Source organism: Mytilus edulis, chromosome 3, assembly GCF_963676685.1.
Source record: "Mytilus edulis chromosome 3, xbMytEdul2.2, whole genome shotgun sequence".
In the NCBI taxonomy this organism is placed as follows: Eukaryota; Metazoa; Mollusca; class Bivalvia; order Mytilida; family Mytilidae; genus Mytilus; species Mytilus edulis.
Window position 1 is genome coordinate 73,062,410 of NC_092346.1, and position 20,772 is coordinate 73,083,181.

The 20,772-nt window shown below is 32.3% G+C and overlaps 1 protein-coding gene across 1 annotated transcript; it reads left to right on the top strand.

Moving 5' to 3' along the window:
• The first annotated feature begins 8,324 nt into the window (after window positions 1-8,324).
• LOC139517372 (transmembrane protease serine 6-like) lies at window positions 8,325-20,077 on the top strand. The gene is made up of 12 exons (XM_071308355.1): window positions 8,325-8,886; window positions 9,137-9,238; window positions 9,913-9,969; window positions 11,415-11,708; window positions 12,481-12,603; window positions 13,170-13,301; window positions 13,972-14,173; window positions 14,717-14,884; window positions 16,267-16,358; window positions 16,818-16,963; window positions 18,792-18,876; window positions 19,892-20,077. Exons 1-12 carry the CDS (start codon window positions 8,817-8,819, stop codon window positions 19,978-19,980), a joined length of 1,560 nt encoding a protein of 519 aa, XP_071164456.1. The 5' UTR covers window positions 8,325-8,816; the 3' UTR covers window positions 19,981-20,077.
• The last annotated feature ends 695 nt before the right edge of the window (window positions 20,078-20,772 follow it).

Below are 20,772 nucleotides of genomic sequence, written 5' to 3' on the forward strand. Positions count from 1 at the left end.
ACAAGGTGTTGAACTAATTAGCACCAAACCAGTTATACTGACATTAAGCTTGTGTATCAAAAGTATCAGTTTTATGACCCAGTTTATTTCATTTTTTGTCAAGCCTACGACTTGTGTCGCAGAAAGCTTGACATAGGGATAGTGATCCAGCGACGGCGGCGGTGTTAGCTAACTTCTTAAAAAGCTTTATATTTAAGAAGGTGGGAGACCTGGATGCTTCATACTTTGTATATAGATGCCTCATGATAGGAAGTTTCCGTCAGTCACATGTCAAATGTCCTTGACCTCATTTTCATGGTTCAGTGACTACATGAAAAAAAGTTAAGATTTTTTGTAATGTTAATTTCTCTCTTATTATAAGTAGTAGGATAACTATATTTGGTATGTGCATACCTTGCAAGGTCCTCATGCCCATCAGACAGTTTTCACTTGACCTCGACCTCATTTCATATTTGATCAGTGATTAAGTTTAAGTTTTGGTGGTCAAGTCCATATCTCAGATACTATAGGCAATATGTCTAGTATATTCGGTGTATGGAAGGACTGTAAGGTGTACATGTCTAACTGGTAGGTGTCATGACTGTCATCTGACCTTGACATCATTTTCATGGTTCAGTGGTTATAGTTAAGTTTTTGTGTTTTTGGTTTTTTTTTTCTAATACTATATGCAATTGATCAACTTTATTTGGTGTATTGAAATATTTCATGATCTATATGTCAGTAGCACAGGTTTTATTTGACCTTGACCTCATTTTCACGGCTCATTGCTCAGTGTTAAGTTATTGTGTTTTGGTCTGTTTTGCTTAAACTATAAGCAATAGGTCATTTATATGTTGTATGGAAGAATTGTTAGCTGTACACGTCTGCCTGGCATGGTTCATCTGCCCTTGGCCTCATTTTCATGTTTCATTTATCAATGTTCAGTTGTTTTGGTTAATGTTAAGTTTATGTGACAGTTGTAATGAAGCTTTATATTTAGGACTATCAACATAATATCAATGATTAGTAAAGAAGGCGAGACATTTCAGCGTGTGCACTCTTGTTACATAAACAACCTATTAAACTGTCGTTCTATTCTGTAAAAAAACCTTTCTGTAATGATTTTTCAATGATTTCCCCCCTCCTATTTACATTTTATATTCACATATATAAAAATGTTCAATAAAGTCAATTGTAAAATGAAATAAATTACACTTGATAACATAAAACGAAAACAATATTTAGATTATCAAAGTAATTTTTATACAAGAAAGGGCTGTAAAAAATCAACATATTTTGTGTATATCTCGTTATATCTATTATTTTTTGAAATCATGAAATGCATATGACCTTTTTCGCATCTGACGCCTGTAAAGAGGGGGGGGGGCAAGGGGTTTAACTGTTATGCTGTTATGGGGCATTTTAATTCTTTGTTATCTGTTATTTTGAAAATATATTTGCTGTTAGCTGTTATTGTCTGATTCTTTGTTAACTGTTATTGGGCTTTTAGTTTTTTGTTATCTGTTATTGTGATAAAATATTTGCTGTTAACTGTTATTGAAAATTGGAATGTTAGCATTTTTTTTGACAGTCAATATTCGGTATAAATTGAAGATCATTGGCCATTGGGGTCTACCACTACTAATATGTTTGTCCCGTATTCATAGAAGGATTCCATTATGCCCGCGTCACACTGTCCCGATTTTTATATACGATGGACACCCGAATGCGAAAATTGTAAGTTCTTACGAAGTTGGTCCCGATCTCGTTAAAATACCAAAAAGTGACCGAAGCAAGTACGATGAATAACGAAGTCTATACGATGGTGCCGAAATTATATACGATAGCAAAAAATGGACATACGAAGGTTAACCGAAGACGGGTATTTAAGCTTCATATCTCAGCCGAAGCCTACACGATGGATCACGAAGGCTACACGATGGATTACGAAGGCTACACGATGGATTACGATGATGGCGCGATGACCATACGATGTCTAAAAGACGTCGTGTACAGCTTACGATGCATTTGAATAAACTCATCATAGATACCAGGACTAAATTTTGTATATACGCCAAACGCGCGTTTCGTCTACAAAAGACTCATCAGTGACGCTCGAATCCAAAAAAGATAAATGGCCAAATAAAGTTGAAGAGCATTGAGGACCAAAATTCCTAAGAGTTTGGCCAAATCCAGCTAAGGTAATCTATGCCTGAGGTAGAAAAGCCTTAGTATTTCAAAAATTATATGCCGAAGGGATCACGCGTTTTAAATTGTTTGATCGATATTGAATATATATTATATTGTACATTTACTTTCTGGTTTAATCATAAGACGGAAGACCGTGGGTTTGAAGGGTAAAACTTGACTCTGAGTCTCTGCATATAATGCCAGCAGAATCAGGGAGAAGGAGAATATCTTAAGCGCTATTGACATTAAAGTTCAAAGGTCAAGGTCACAGTGGCAGATGTAATACAAGGCAATATCACCCTTGTGGACACTCTAAAACCAATATGCTTCAAGAGATTTTAACCACATTTGGTATATTGATCCTCCTTGTAATGATCTGACATTTTTTACGTTCAAGGCCAAAGGTCAAGGTCATGCAGATGGACTTGTTTTTTCTCCTTGAAATAGCATAATACACAGGAAATTGGTTGCTCATTTTTTTACATGCTGGTTCTAAAGACAATATTAAAGATATTTCCAGTTACTGAATGTTATGTTTGATTTCTAAAAAAAATAGTTTATGTATCAAATATGCATATTCAATTTACCATTGTCTGCATGTGTCAAATACATATATAGTGTCCATATTTGTCCCCAATATGTTACATACGAGGGGATGCCACGCTCGTCATTGCCATGTTTGAACTGTAAAATGTGTGCACTAGTCTGAATAATCACCCATAATTATGCCCATGTTTACTGATCTATCTTAAAGGTAAGGTAATGGGTTCGTTGGTCCCTTTTATTCAAAAAGAGCTCTTTCCAGGAGAATATCATAATAATATAGACATTTAAGGAAAGATGTGGGGAAAGCAACAAATGCGGCAAAATATGACATATAGAAAACAAAATGGTTATGGAGTAAACATTCGTGTGACAACAACTCAGACGATACATAAAAAATCAGAATAATGAAGAAAAAGTTGATTTCCCTTTATACGTGTACCTGCAGTGTTGGTGTACGAGGCGCGTTTATGATTTTCATTATGTTACTTGATATGAAAAATTGACAAAAAATAATATTTTACTTGTAAAAGTAAATCCTGAGCCTGTAATAGCTGCTCTTCTTGTTCCATTTGAATTAATAGAAACAACGCTGTCGCCTTTCTTGTTCTCATAGAATCATATGATATGAGCTCCATGTTTTGTAAACGTCTTTCTTAACTGTCGTATTAGACAGACCAGTTCATATCGCGCATGGCACTTTAAATGTATTTTAGCGCGAAAATTAACTTAATTACATTTAGCTGGATTTATTGCCGTCGTAGTTCCATCTTGTCGCCTTCGTACTTTTATTCGATGCCAACACGACGGGATTACGAGGTCTTCACGAAGTCGTGTTGCCATCGTAAGACCTTCGGGTAGCTTCGTGATTCATTCGTGTAGACATCGTCATGTCAAAACTGCCCGATGGAAACGATGGAAACACGAATGCAATACGATGTTCAAAGAAACATTCCCGGTGACATTACGATGGTGGGGATGGTGATACGAACTCAATACGAACCCTCAACATCGGACGCACCTTCGGGGATTTTTTAACATGTTAAAAAATTTAGAACCCTTCCCGAAGTTGTCCCCGAAGGCTAGAAAAAGTGGCCGATGGTTAAAGATGGTTAAAGATGGCACTACGAATAGCCCGATCTGGATACGATCAGTCCCGATTTTGAAAATTTCCATAATCGTGTTGCAATCGGCGTAAAAATCGGGACAGTGTGACGCGGGCATTAACATATACCCATCACAGAAGTGAGGTCCAGGACAATTCAAGTATATCTTATGATTATCCTTTGTAATAAATTCCATTTTTTTATGAATGTGTATTTAGAATTATCTGATTTTAATTTTTGTATGAGAATAATGTTCCTTGTTTTCCGTACGAACATATTAAATTAAAACAATTCTTAATATGACAAAAAGGAAAACATATGGCCAGGAATATCTGACAAGGATCTCAATTAAGGACTAGGTCCTAACAATCACTTAACCTTTTATATAATATGGTACATAGACTCAGCTCTGTGATTCTTTTCAAAGCAGAACCAAATGCATTGTACAATGAAAGTTCCAACCATGAACTTGTGTCCGAAGCTGCACATAACCCATTACAAACAAAGATTTATTTCGTTTCAAGCCATTGTTTCCCTACTAAACTATGTATTCTAATTACTAGTACACTTGGTACAATCAAAAACCTCAGCTGATAAAAAAAATTGTTCAAATAAGGCCTTTGAAAATAGTGGAATAAATTGCTTTTAGAGTGTCAAAATTCGTTCTAAGTACTTGATAAATTGCATGCTTATAATTGGTGCTTTTGATTTTTCTACCCTATATACCACTTTGCCTCATATAGTTTTATTAAGAAAAATTCACACACCTCATTAAATGGTCATTTAGAAAAAGTCAGAATATTCAAACTCTTTAAAAATTAGGTCACTTTATTTAGTAGCAACAAAGGGAGCTTCAGTCAATATTTATATAAACAATACACCAACGTTTCATGAGAACTGCTGAAAACATTTTTGTGTTTATGTCTGAAAACTGGAAAATCACCCCTTTTTAATTAATAAAACCCGTTAACTCGGAAACGTAAAATCTAAAATTTATAAAAATTGATTGATTGATTGATTGATTGATTGATTGATTTTTGGTTGCTTAACGTCCAGTGGCAAATAGTTCATGCATATTCAGGACGAGAACAAGTTCACAATAAATACAATAGGTAGGCTGACTCCTTGCTTTGTGAAAGCATTTTTGAGATATTATCAGAAAACTGAAAAAAAAACACCAATTTTATTGTGAATAAAAACCCAATACCAAGAAACTTAAAATCTAAAATTTATAAAAAAAAACAACAAAAAGAAACAAAAAGGGAGCTCACGTCAATAGATATAAAACAAAGTTTAATGCAAAATTAATGGTTAAAGAGTTTTTGAATTAATGTCCGACATGTTGACAACAGACGGACAACAGTATACCATAATACTTTCCGTAAACGAGCGTATAAAAAATATTATAATATATTGAGTAGTAATTTAAACACATTCTAGATACATAAATTAATACTAAAAACATAGTCATAAAAAAATGGAATGCATTACAAAGGATTATATCCGTAATAAGAAATACTGATTTGTCAAAGACCGAATTATTTTAATATTTCATTTACTGTTATCTGTTTTTGTCCATTTTAATTCCTTGTTATCTGTTATGAGCCAAATCAATTTGCTGTTTTGCTGTTATTGGGACCCCCCTTGCCCCCCCTCTGTAAAATCTGCTGTACATCTACGACTATAACTATTAATTCCATCTATACATGTACCACCATTAATACAAGGAGTCAATTCACAATCGTCGATATCTGAAAAATATATTGACAACTGTAGGCGAACGAAAACGACATACCGAAGTCTTATTGCATTGATTTCAACCAATAAAGGAGCAATATGTAGGCTTGTGTCAGTGTTGTGCTTTGGAATTTTAAGTTTCGATCTTCCAATCTACATCGTTTTGTCGAAAAAGAAACGATGCACTATGTTCTCTGTATTTTGAAATAATTTTGACATTTACTTCATAGTTATTCCTTGCAACTAGAAAAACTTGGTATGAATTATAGATTTGGTTGAAAACTATGCATTAAATGCATAAATAAAATGTAAATTGAAAAAAAAGTACGGGATTTTTTTTTTTTTTTTTTATGAAATATTGATTTATTCAAAACACGAATGTTTATTACTACCCAAAACATTGATTATCTCTTAGCTATTGTTTTGCAAACATCAATATACAAAAAGACAATTTACCAATAAAGAATTTTGAAATCTACAAGTTACAAATTGACAATTAACAAATGAAGAATGTTGAATTTTTATACAAATTGAAAGATACAAGTTACAAATCGACAATTTACGAATGAAGCATTATGAAATTGCACAGTTACAAGTAACAAACTGACAATTTACCGATTAAGAATGTTGAAACTACAAAGGTGCAAGTTACAAATTGACAATTTATGAATTAAGCATTATGAATTACACAGTAACAAGATAAAAATTAACAATTTACGAATTAACAATTTAGAAATTGCACAGTTACAAGTTACGAATTGACAAGTTACGAATTAAGAAAATTTCATTTTTCACGGACACAATCCAGTCCCCCTATTTATCGATTGATGCTACTAGAACATGAACCTAAGATCCTAGGACTGGGTTCTTATCGCCAATTTTTATATGATCATTTGTTAGAACTCATGATTTTCTACATACTTCTGACATACTCCTCGAGTAGAACCCACCACGTACATCGTACAGGGGTTGATACGAAGTAATGATAAATTCAACATAAATTATACAAGTATTTTTCTATTTAAGAAGGGTATGAAAGTGGCCATGTTTTTTCACGTAGTCTTATATTGTCTAGTATATAGTTGAGGAATATGACAGTCATTACCCATGTTGCCTGTGAACCGTTCCCTATTACATTGTATTATTAACATTGTCGTAGTGAAAGTAAATTTGGCATTTCCCCTGATGGTTTAGTCACTGGAATTAAATTCAACATTGTGCCTTCATTGAATAAGCCCGTCAAGATCGAATATCAAACCCTGATATTCTAAATGGTTTCACTTTGTAAGAATACAGGACTTTGAATTATTTGTAGCTGGTTACAAACTATTTACCGAGCGGAGCGCGATGTAAAGAATGCCACATGCTCCTTATTAAAACTGGTACTGCTGTGAACTGATTGAACAGTGTTAATTTTTGAGGAATTAATAATTTGTATATCGCTGCAGATGATTGCTTCACTGTTACTTTATTGTAATAACGGTACTAGATAGTAATGTGAACGTTCAAAGATGTTCCTCACACATGTCAGTTACAGAAATTTCTTTAAAGCTCGTTAACCTTGTACTTTTCATTTTGTTTTACTTTATGTACAGATAGCATTTGTTCGTAAGAAGTTTTCGTTAAGATTTAGAGAGTCGGGTTTAATTTCCAATACAAAAATAATGATGTCGTATGATTGCCATGAGGCCACTATCATAAACTTGAAACCAAAATAAATATAGGATGTAAACAACTATATATATCATTGCATGACCTTCAGCTATCATCAAAATCTAAAGTGGATACTTATGTAAGCTAGAAACAAGAATGTGTCCAAAGTACACAGATGCCCCATCCGCACTGTCATTTTCTATATTCAGTGGACCGTGAAAATGGGATAAAATCTCTTATTTGGCATTAACATTAGAAGGACGATAGCATAGGGAATATGTTTACAAAGTATCAAGTTGATTGGACTTCAACTTCATCAAAAACTACCTCGACCAAAAACTTTTGCCCATAGATGAGGCATAAAATGTGAAACACGTCAAAAAAGAAAAATAACTGCCTGATTTATGCTAAAAACAATAATCGACGGGCTCTCGACTTGGTACAGGTTCATAAAGAACGTGGAGGGCTGTGAACGCTCTATCCCAATTAATGAATAAACTGGAAAAAGAGTTAAAAAGGGTTAACTCATCAGAAGACACAAAGCACAAACAAAACTATAACAAAAGAAAACATGATGAATGTGTCCATAGTATATGGATGTCCGACTCGCACTATCTTTTTCTATGTTCAGTGGACCGTGAAATTGGGTTCAAAACTCTTAATTTGGCATTAGAATTAGAAAGATCATATAATAGGGAACAAGTGTCTTAAGCTTCTAGTTGATTGGATTAACTTCAGAAAAAAAAACTACCTTGACCGAAACTTTAACCTAAAGTGGGAAAGACGGACGGACGAACGGACTCACGTTAAAAAAAGTTAATGCTGTGAGTACTCTTAGATCGGTACCTTTATGTAACCGATCTAAGAGTACTCACAGTATTTGATAGCTAGTTCAACTCACAAATAAAGCATGTTTTCCCAGACTAAAAAATCAATCAGTACAAAAACTTTACAGTAAAATTGTACAGTTTTACAGTCGCTACGTTTTACATTATATTACACAGCTGAAAAAAAATGAAAACAAATTTTGACATACTGTGTTCTTAGTACATTTCGCTTAACCTATCAATAGTTGTTAATATACCTATATCTCCCTAGGATTAGGTCATTTTAGTCAATTATAAACATATATAAATGTCACTGACTTCACTCAATAAATTAATCCTCTTTTATAAATTCAAAATTGTGGAAAAGTATTTATAATACACATGTTTTTGATGATATGTTTATCGCCAATGAGTTGTGAAAATAGGTGTGCACAAAATTTGAATTTTAATTATTTTTCTCGCCATTTTAAAGATGGTCTATCCCATTTTGCTCGATACTGCCGAGAAAAGGCAATAATAACTAAATATTGCTAAAAAATTTGTAATGAATTTTAAAAACTTGTAGTCCAGTTGGGTCAAGCGAAAATAATAGGAGATATTAGTGGTTTACCCCACCTTTTTGTAAATATAGTGTTGAAACATCATAGAATCACGTTTTAATAACAAATCAAATATGCCATTGAAAATACAGAAACTTATTAAACTTAATAATTGAATGACGCACAATTTATGGAGTATATAAGTCGTATGTATTAGAAGGTTTTCGCAGACATTCAGAAAAATGGACCTACGAATCCTGGTTTTCTTACTAGCATCATGTATTGCAATAGTCCCTGCTGCTCAACTGAAAGGTAAATTGTTCCTCAAACTTTAATTCTTAAGGATTAGTTTTAACATTTTCTTACATTATGTTTATTTGATAAAGAACACCATCAATAAAGAAATAATTTTATTGTCGGCTAGTTTAATTGCATATTTAGATAGACATGACTACTGCAGCTAGACATGATCACATTTCTTTTTCAACAAAACTCAATATAGATTTTAGACATATCAATATATAGAAAATGACTTTAAGAAACAAGTTGTTTTATTTTACAGAGGAAATTTGGGATCCTTTACCTAAAGCACTAGGACCCGATGGTGACGAAAAAATGCTTTCAGATATTGGTAATTTACTGTACAGACATACTGAAAGAAAATGTAAGTCTTTCATATTACATATCCTTCTTACATTGGTTGTCTTAGATGTATTGAATTTACATAGACTGATTCAGAAAACATATCCGTCATACATTGGTTGTCTTAGATGTATTGAATTTACATAGACTGATTCAGAAAACATATCCGTCATACATTGGTTGTCTTAGATGTATTGAATTTACATAGACTGATTCAGAAAACATATCCGTCATACATTGGTTGTCTTAGATGTATTGAATTTACATAGACTGATTCAGAATACATATCCGTCATACATTGGTAATCTTAAATGTATTGAATTAACATAGATTCAGAAAACATATCCAGTGATTGTCTTAGATGTATTGAATTAACATAGAATTAATAATTTAACATTTGATTATTTTATAGCGAAATCCAATGCCAAAACTGGCACATTTACTGATAAAAGTTTCGATTGCTATATGTAAATTTTATAAAGATGTTTTGCTCCTGCTTGTAATATGGTGTGATATTTCTACACTAAAAGTTAATCTTATGCACACCAAAACAGAAGACTGGTACCACTCACTGAAGATTTTACTGGTAAAACTGTAGTAGAATTTCCTATTGTAACGAGTTTAGAAGATTTTTATCATTTTGTGAATTTGGTTTTGTTAGCAGATCAATGATTGTCTCTGTTTATATCTTTACAGGGAATTCTGTAGCAAACGGAAAACAGGATAACATAGAAGAACGATCTACCGGGCCTTGTATGTATATTATTAACACATGTGTTGAAATCCCATATGTATGTAAAAGTATATAATTGTGTTGAACTTCTTTTTAAAAAAAGACATGTGCATTAATGAGGAAATAATCGTAAAACGATTATTTTATTTTTTAATTCATTATTTTGTCTACTGCAAATGTGATATTTTAACCAAGAGATTTTTAATTTTTATTTATAATTATAATTATAATTTGTGTTTTGACTTTGTACACATTGTAATTTGTACAAAAAGTACAAAATTTGACCTAAATTCACTTAAAACTTGTACAATAATGTATGGGATGGATCTTGTTATAAAAAAGCATTGATACAGTAGCACTAAAGAAATGTTATTCCAAGACAACACAATAATCCCTTGTTTACAAAATACAGAAACAGTTCTGTATCATTGCTTGAGCATGTGAGTGAATTATGGCATCGAGAATTGCACAATATATCTTGCTATTTACATTCCTATTTGCCCTCCCCCTTTACCCCCTTTGCATTCACATGAACGAAAACCCTAACCACCAGTTTTTGAAAGCTTTTTATCTGCTTCGTGTAGCGAAAGTCAAAGCGCAGAAGGTCAATTTTTTTTAATTCTATCAGAATTGTGAATTGTCACGGGGACCAATTTCTATTGGGCTTTAAGAACTAATTGGCATGCATGTACCAATTACAGTTGCTGTCTCTGGGTATGTTTGCATTTTGTTAATAAGGTTTATTATTGGCTATATAAATGTGTGTATCATTTTTTTATAACACAATCCATACTATAAATTATTGTACAAGTTATAAGTAAATTTTAGTCAAAGTTTGTACAAATTGTAATTTGTATAGGCACTTTTTGTACAAATTACAATTTGTACAAAGTCAAAATACAAATTATAATTTGTACATTTCTTTTGTACAAATTATAATTTGTACAATATTTTTGTACAAATTATAATTTGTACAATTTTTTGTACAAATTATAATTTGTACAAAATGATAACTTGTACACAACATATATACTAAACAACTATTTACAGTACGAATTTCTAGGTCACGGCACAGGATCCCGTACGCTCTGAATCTTAAAAAGAACAAAACGGTAACACAAATTTCACACTCATCTGACCCATTCTAACGTTTACAACATTTTTTTTTTAAATAATGCGAATGTATTAAGATATTTTGTATGAGCGCTTCTTCAAGTATAAAAAAAAACTAAATTTTTATATGGAACGGACCGTCTAGAACAGGCGATACTAAACAGTTTTTAAGAATGGTTCAAATGTAAGATTGTAATACACAGAGATGTTACAAATATTTCGGCACATCAAGTCAATGTCTCTATCAATTGTGACACATATCATATTTACACATTAACAAAAGAGCATTTTTATTAAAGCTATATATTTATTCTTATCTGAACTCTTATGATATTTTTCGTATTGTTTTTAGATCGGCATTACTTATGCAATAATGATAATAGATTCGTGTACTGTGACTTTTCTAAGAACTTGAAAATGAATGTCCTGATAGGCCATTGGGGGCGAACAAGTCATACCATATGTCATCATGGCAATATCGACCAAAACGGTTGCACCAAAGACGTTACTTTCAAAATAAAAGAAGTATGCGATGGCCGTTCTTGGTGCAGAGTGACGGCAAGCAATGCATTTTTTGACAATCATGATCCATGCGGTGGAAACCCAAATTATCTCAATTTCACCTACGAATGTATACCGCCAAAAGGTAAGCAATTTGTTATTCTGTATTTAAGGAGATGTTAGGTAAGCATTGTTGAAACAGCTTTCTACGAATGAAAACGCACACACATCAAAGATAAACATAGTCTTTAACAATAGACAATCAAGAATTTTTTTCATTTTAGGTTGCTAACAGTAGCCTTGTTGTTTGTCAGTATGGGACAAACTTCATGTTGGACTATTCTCAGGGCCAGAAAAAAGCTGGCATTTCATATAATTTAACGGTCAGCTATGTTGATGATGTCCTCTAACTTACTTAATGTTTGGTGACTATGTTGATCGCATTGAATATGTCTAAAATAGTTTTAGCAAATATTAACATCATAGCAATACTGAGATGTCATTGCATTCGAATTTTGAAAACACCGACATTCTTGTTAGTTTTGGATAAAATCTAAAATTAGCAATACTGAGATGTCATTGCCTTAGAATTTAAAAAAACACCGACATTCTTGTTAGTGTCGGATAAAATGTTAATTATTAAACATACTTTATATTTTAACGATATTTCTTCCCATTTGCAAAACTATTATTTTTTCGTTCCTTTGTAAAAAAAAATATAATTTATTCCTGTATGTTATTTCTGCTTGTTTAATAGTTTTGAATATATGTCTCATTTAGAGTTTTTGTATACCTGACATTTGTTACATGCAAGTTATTCATGTAATCGAATGTCCCCAGAAATAAGGGGATAATTTTTCCACATTAATATCAATTAAAGAAAAAAGAGATTCAAACATATTACAATTCTTTTTTAGAAACATGTAGACATAATTCATTTAAATGTACCAACAGCAAGAATTGCATCCCCATGACAAAAACATGTGATGGCATACATAATGATTGTGGAAATGGCGACATCAGTGACGAGGAACATTGTGGTATGTATAATTAACGGTGAAAAAAAATTATTAAAGGGTAATTGCGTTGGTGGATAACTTGTTCCCCGAGTTTAAACTATTTGTGTAAATATTTTCATATTTCAGGAGGTAGATGACCTAGATATTTCAAAATTATCTTGTATGTCACTGAGATACATATTTTGAGAAGGTGTTGCTCGCAGCTGATTCCCTATTTGTTACAAATCGATCTGCATCGCTTTGTTTAATCTTCATTTGATCACCCAACTTTTTAAAGTGAATTGTTCAGTTTCGCGTCATTACATTAGGTTCCGTAGAGTTATCAGATGTAAAAAAAAACACCAATTATTTGTTATTGTTCCTAAAATTTATGTAATGACATGTATGTAAAATGTTTTCGTCCAAATAAATAAATATCATTTCTTTCTTTTTATGGAGCCGTAATAAGTCATTCACATAGATTAAGATCAACTTAAATTAGCATCGTTGATCAATTCAGAACTTAATTGTTTCAATTCTCACCACTTTATAAAACTTGAAGTATCGTGTAGTTTTCAATTATATTTATAAAACATATTCTTTTTTAGATGTTATAAAAGACACAACAACAACAACAACCACGCCCACGACAACTACTACCACGCCCACAACAACAACTACCACGCCTACAACAACAACCACGCCTACAACAACAACAACCACGCCTACAACCACTACGAGTAAGTATAGAGTGAACGGTTTGATGGTAAAAAAACTATCCCAAATAAGTCATTTCAATCGCATATTAATCTAAGCTGTACATACCAATACTCGACTGGTATTATGATGATACCAAAATCGGCACTGTTATGTACGTCTGGATTTTAACATGGCATTTTTCATGACAGATACTTGATCAGTCCTAGGTTAGAATTTCATCCCGGAAAAAGGGTCAAGGGCTGACTTTTGAATTTGACAGTCATTTTATACATGTACGTGTACGAATCTTATTAAAAAAATGAAAGTTCCTGATCCTCTAATGATCTTGTTTAATATTGAATACATGTATGTGATACGAATCAGAATATTCATTTATTACAAGTTATTTTATCATTATACAGCAATGGGAATACACGGATGATTTTACCTGTATTCATATTTCAAATGCATATCTTTTATGTGATTACTTTTGAATAATCCTAAAACTGTAGTGAAACAATCATAATGAAATATATTTTTTCAGATGAAATTGAGAAAAAATTACATTTTATCATTAAAAAAATAATAAGCCTAGTCTCTTTAAAATATTTCCAAATATTTCAGTTGAACAATTTGTTTATTTACAGATGACGAGTCTGATATATATCTGTATTTGTGTAACGTTATTTGTTTTTATCACTGTCTTTCCAGAAAAACCTTCTGCCACTTGTGGTGTGCCTGTTCATCCTGCTGTGATAGATAGAAGTCTTGTTTCGCGTATTGTAAACGGAACAGAAGCTGTACAACACAGTTGGCCATGGCAAATACAGTTACGACTTTCTGGCGAACACAAATGTGGAGCTTCTATTATTGATGAAAATTGGGTTGTAACAGCTTCTCATTGTTTCTTTTTGTAAGTGGGGTTTCAAAATCAGTTGCAATTCATGCAACCCTTAACCAACACAACGATGCTTTCCTACATCTGTTTTTTTTTAAACATTTATCTTCACAATATCGGCATTTATTGAAGAGAAACATACTTGTTTAATCTTTACCTAGTTTGTATATTTTCATATGTGCCCACTGAAAGACAATATTGTTTCAACTAATATAGAGATAGAATTTCAAATTCATATTGCCGGAAATGATAATACATATTCTTTATATTACATGTAACTCAGTATGACTATTAGACAAATTGAAAAAAAAGTGATTTAGCTGTTTTGAAACCAAGTCTTTCACTCTAATTCACATTGCTTTTTTTGTAGTCAGTTCTGAGTTGTTCAAAATACTAGTGCATTACAAAAAAAAGTATGATACCGTTTACAATTTGCGCTAAGTGCATGGAATAATCCTTGCCATACATTACTAGTTTAAACCTTTACGTAACAGCTTGATATTTCAGCGTCAGACATTTTTTCAAATTTATTTGGTCTATATTTGTTATTTTGAAAAGTGATGAAGACATTACTCACTGGAAAGCATATGCTGGAAAACATAACAAAGATGGTGTCGATCCAACACAAGAAGCACGAAATATAACAAAACGAATTAAATATACCATTACTGGTAATAATCCCTTAGATGGCGATATATCTCTACTGAAACTCGACAGCCCACTAAGGTAAGCAGTAATTTCATAATAACCTCTACATACATATAGATGTATATTTAGTATCATTTTTGTCTGAGGGGAAGTCTTGCACATACACATGAGACAGACCCACAAAAGTTAGAGCGTCAAATACTACGAACAGCATGCAAAAGAAAAGCTACAGAAAATATATCCGAAAGACCAGCTAAAATCATATGTTGGGAGCTATTCCATCATGAAGAGGAACATCTACAAAAAATGACTTAATGTGCATAAGACAGTCTATGTACAGAGAGAGAAGATAACTGTTCCCTGCCCAACCAAAAAGTTCAGTATAATTTCAAAAAATTTAAGTGAGGTATAGTGATCACAAATAAAGAAGAAGAGTTTGTTTTAGTAAATGATATTGACAGTGGCATTGTTATTCTCGGTTGTGAAGCTAACTTGAAATTTCTTTGTATGCGGGGCAGAAGATGTTTTTGCATACAATACATGGATTCAGGAATGGACATTTAATTTATATTCCACTTTTAGATTGCCTTTTGCCTTCTAAATCAGGAAACTGTAATAGAAAAAAAAATCTGTGTTTAAGGAATGTTTTTCTTTAAATTGGCGCAATCGTATATTTTATTTTTGGTGCAATTGATACCATGTAATTTTTGAACCGGTGGCGCAAACGTAGCATTAGAGAAAAAAAGTTGTGGCGCAAAAGGACGCATTTTTGGCGCAAACGGATCTCTCCCAAATAATTATACTGTTTAAGGCCCTAGGCGCATGCCTAATTGTATTTTCAGCGAAGTTGTAGGAAAGGGAGTAGCATTAAAGTCGACACCCGTAAAGCATAAATACGATAATGGTGGATCATCCGTAAAAATGTGATTTGGATATACTGATTATAAAATCTCCGAAACTGGTCGAATTCCCGGATCCCGAAAGGATCAATCCCGAAATCCCAAGTTTAAAAACACCCGATCCCGAAAAAGGTCCTGCTCCCTCTTGTGGTATTTAAGTACTACTAATGCTTTATTTTAGTTTGTCCTCTAATAATCACTGAAATGATTTAAAAATTCGATTTGATTAATGATACGCAAAGGAATTTCCCAATTTTACCAATAACGCTAGATAATAATCAATTCTTTGTTATTTGCGGCACTTTTTTGATCGCTTTATGTGCCTCTTTTGGGTAAAAGAATAATGATAATATTAATACGAAGGAGAAAAAGTCTCCACATGAACAAGAGCAACAACATTAATAGGACTTAATAAAATCGATGATAATAAGAAGAACTGAGCAAAAACTTTCGTTTGTGGTAGATATATCCACCGAAAACAAAACAAAATCAAACAATAGATAAAAGAAATATGATAGGAACTTATATTTACCTGAATAACTGAAATGATTTCCATTACAGCTTCACTGAGGCAGTCATGCCAGTGTGTCTTCCATCAAGAGAACCACGAGTCAGTGATACTTGCTGTGTAACAGGATGGGGAGATGTGAAAGGTAACTTAACCAATAGTAAAGACAATTGTGCATATGTTTCTATTTCAAAAAGGCTCAAAAAGCTTCAGAAATATCACGCTTGCAATATCATGTATATACACTTCAACTAATCTTGATTAAATTTAGAACACAATGCTGTAATAAACAGCAAAGTTTGAACAAAATACGAATAGGGATTTCTTAAAATAAAATAACCACTTTATCAAACAACAATCCCCACTAAATCCTATCTAAATAAACAATTTACACTGTCGACGCACCAGTCTAATTCTGTTTGACTTTACTGCGATTCTGTAATGCTCTTTTTCTATGTTAGTATATTCATGGTAAATTTGCAAGTTTTAAACAAAATAGAAGCAAGTATTAGTCAACAGATACACATATTATTAACTGTTTATGATTTTATAAACAGTTCCAAAACACTATATATACATATCAAAACTGCTTTTTTATAAATAGGGACAGGATTTCCAGACAAGTTAAAACAGACAGAAATGCCATTTGTTAGCAAAGAAAATTGTTCAAAAGTTGCGGATTTAAAGCCTCTTTTGACGAACAACATGATATGTGCAGGATTCCCCGAGGGTGGTAGAGATGCATGTCAGGTACATTTGTAAATCACTTTGACTGGATACTTTAAATACTCGGTGTTCACTTTATATTATGTCAAATAGGTGCATGCCTTCATATTGTAACGTTAAACATGTAGTTATCAGAGATTTGAAATTAAAAAAAAAGAGTATCCTTGTGTCTATTGGATAAGATATATATATTTATATATTCCGGGGATTCCGTATATCGTCAGATTATCGGAATTCCAATGGGGACTAACTGTGCACCACTTATTGCGGACCTGTTTTTGTATTGTTATGAGTTACAATTTATGACAAAAATAAGAAAAGACCCATCGAAACAACATCTGATAAACAAATTTAATAATACTTTTAGATATTTGGATGATATTTTGGCTCTCAATAATGACGACTTCAGTATGTATATTAATGAAATTTATCCTGTTGAACTTACTTTAAATAAAGCTAATACTAACAATGACCACTGCCCTTTTCTCGATCTTGATATCTATATCACTAATGGAAAGCTGAATACTAAAATTTATGATAAAAGGGATGATTTTTCATTTCCTATCGTTAATTATCCGTTTTTAGATGGTGACGTTCCCTTGTCACCATCTTACGGTGTTTATATATCTCAACTTGTACGATTCGCTCGTGTATGTAACAATGTTTTAGATTTTAACGAGAGAAATTTATGTATTACTGAAAAATTATTACACCAGGGTTTTCGATATCACAAACTAGTCAAAACATTTACTAAATTTTATCATCGGTATAAAGACATCATTCGTAAATATAGCTCAACATGCAGACTTCTAATACGTTCAGGTATTTCACATCCAATTTTTTATGGTAATATTCTTTATAAAGCACAAAGGTGTCAGTATTCACCTCAGAAACTAACAAAACCTTTGAATAGACTTATTAAGAAGGGATATAATTACGATACTGTTGTCAAGTCATTAAAGATTGCATATTTTGGCGTTAATATTGAGTCACTGATAAGGTCTTTGCATCGGAACTAAACACATTATTTTTTTTAAAAACAGTTGTTGGCATGACACGGGTTATGTTCTTCTCATATATGTTATGATGGTATGATACTAAACCCCTAACGGGAAGGATTGTGCCTGATGTTCATATGATGAAATCATAATCTTTCAGTCAGTTTGATTGAAGTCTGGAGCTGGCATGTCAGTTAACTGCTAGTAGTCTGTTGTTATTTATGTATTATTGTCATTTTGTTTATTTTCTTTGGTTACATCTTCTGACATCAGACTCGGATTTCTCTTGAACTGAATTTTAATGTGCGTATTGTGATGCGTTTACTTTACTACATTGGTTAGAGGTATAGGGGGAGGGTTGAGATCTCACAAACATGTTTAACCCCGCCGCATTTTTGCGCCTGTCCCAAGTCAGGAGCCTCTGGCCTTTGTTAGTCTTGTATTATTTTAATTTTAGTTTCTTGTGTACAATTTGGAAATTAGTATGGCGTTCATTATCACTGGACTAGTATATATTTGTTTAGGGGCCAGCTGAAGGACGCCTCCGGGTGCGGGAATTTCTCGCTACATTGAAGACCTGTTGGTGACCCTCTGCTGTTGTTTTTTATTTGGTCGGGTTGTTGTCTCTTTGACACATTCCCCATTTCCATTCTCAATTTTATTAGTTGCACGATTAGCTAGCATAATTAATATAAAAGGGTTAACTTTTGAATTGTATAAAGAAAACGTAGTTTTCAGATTGTATATGTCTAATAAATCGTCGTTTGTTTCATTGTTTTTAACATGGTTGCTATTTTCAAAGAAAAGGAATAGTAAAAATGTAAGTTAACATGTTATTCCTAAATATATTGCAGGGAGATAGTGGAGGTCCCTTTGTTTGTCAGATTGGGAATCACTGGGAGTTACACGGAATAGTGTCATGGGGACTTGGATGTGCTGGTAAGTTAAAACTGTTATCATTCCATCTTAATCTGACATCATTTATAATGAAGCATGTACATGTCTCAAAATTTACATAAGATTATTTCAATGTTACTATTAATCACTTGTCTTGTATATGGTAAAAGAGAGACGAAAGATACCAATGGGACAGTCAAACTCATAAATCGAAAATTTATTAATTTGCGTAAAACTAAGCCCATCAGCAGTGGAAGTAAAATAAACGTTTAGTACCGATTATATTTCAATGCTGTGTAACTTTCATCAGGTACGACAGATACATAATATACAAATGTAATGTTATTACTTTCATCAGGTACGACAGATACCTAATATAAAAATGTACTGTTATTAATTTCATCAGGTACGACAGATACCTAATATATAAATGTACTATTATTACTTTCATTAGGTACGACATATACCTAATATACAAATGTAGTATTATTACTTTCATTAGGTACGACATATACCTAATATACAAATGTACTGTTATTAATTTCATCAGGTACGACAGATACCTAATATACAAATGTACTATTATTACTTTCATTAGGTACGACATATACCTAATATACAAATGTACTATTATTACTTTCATTAGGTACGACATATACCTAATAATTAATTATACAAATGTACTGTTATTAATTTCATCAGGTACGACAGATACCTAATATATAAATGTACTGTTATTACTTTCATCAGGTACGACAGATACCTAATATACAAATGTACTGTTATTACTTTCATCAGGTAAAACAGATACCTAATATACAAATGTACTGTTATTTGAAAAGACATGTAAGATAAAAGGTTGTATCAACGGCTGTGGTTTTTTTCATGAGAACTTGTTCTTTTGTATTTTATATTTAAGTGACACCCTTTAAAATCTATTATAATGTTATTCAGTGTAATATACTATTACAATTGGTATTACAATTTTATAAATATCAGCAATCGATGGGTTAAGTTTATAGATTATGTGAAATACCTATTTTGTTCTTTTATTCAGAACCGAACATGCCTGGAGTTTACACAAATGTTCACACGTTTGTTAAGTGGATACAAGCAGAAATTGATGCAGATAAAATAAGCACATGAGAACAATCTGATTTTGTTTAATCTGAAACAATCTGGAACTAAAGTATTGTCAAATGTTTTCATATTTATTTATAGAATAAAATAGTATTGCATCTTGTCCTCGTTTAGGTTTACAATTTTGGAAACCAGCCACATGTACTTTTTTCATACGACATTTCCACCTCAAAAAAACTATATTCAAATGTCAATTCCAGATCAAACTTGATGTTCTAAAAACCATTTTATCAATAACTGCGTTTTCTTTCCGATGGTATACGTTGTATATAGCTTTATCCTGGTACCTTTGATAACTATTTAGAATACCCTTTTATCTGGTAATAGGTTTTCCCTTGATCAGTTAAAAACCGCAAACAAAATTTATTTAGTTTGGGAAACAGACTACTCTTTTCACCAACTTTTGTCATATGAGTAAGACTTTACTTACAGTCTTTTGATTGGTGATAACAAGCTAACACTATCCATCAACTTCCAGCTGCACAGATAATTCCTCTAACAATATTTAAAACTTATGACTATCACACATCCTATTGATTGCCATTTGCGAGGAAGCCACCGAAGAAAGATTTTTGATGGCAATATTGAATTAATATATTAGAATAACAAATATTAGTTTTAATATAAATTATTTTCCCTGATAGACAGATGCTGTTTACTGGAAGCCACTGAAACATACGTTTTTATTTGTAAAATTGAGTTCATCCCTTTGAAAGTTTTACGAATGCCAGTATAAGTTGGTTGACCGTCATCGGATATATATTTCGCAGATGATTATGATTGTACACAAAATGTATT

Excerpts from the sequence above, each read along its gene's own strand:
- LOC139517372 (XM_071308355.1), top strand. The coding sequence starts at position 8,817 with ATGGACCTACGAATCCTGGTTTTCTTACTAGCATCATGTATTGCAATA. Across the intron at positions 12,604-13,169 it reads CAGTGACGAGGAACATTGTG|ATGTTATAAAAGACACAACA; the intron begins GTATGTATAATT and ends ATTCTTTTTTAG. Across the intron at positions 16,964-18,791 it reads GTGGTAGAGATGCATGTCAG|GGAGATAGTGGAGGTCCCTT; the intron begins GTACATTTGTAA and ends AATATATTGCAG.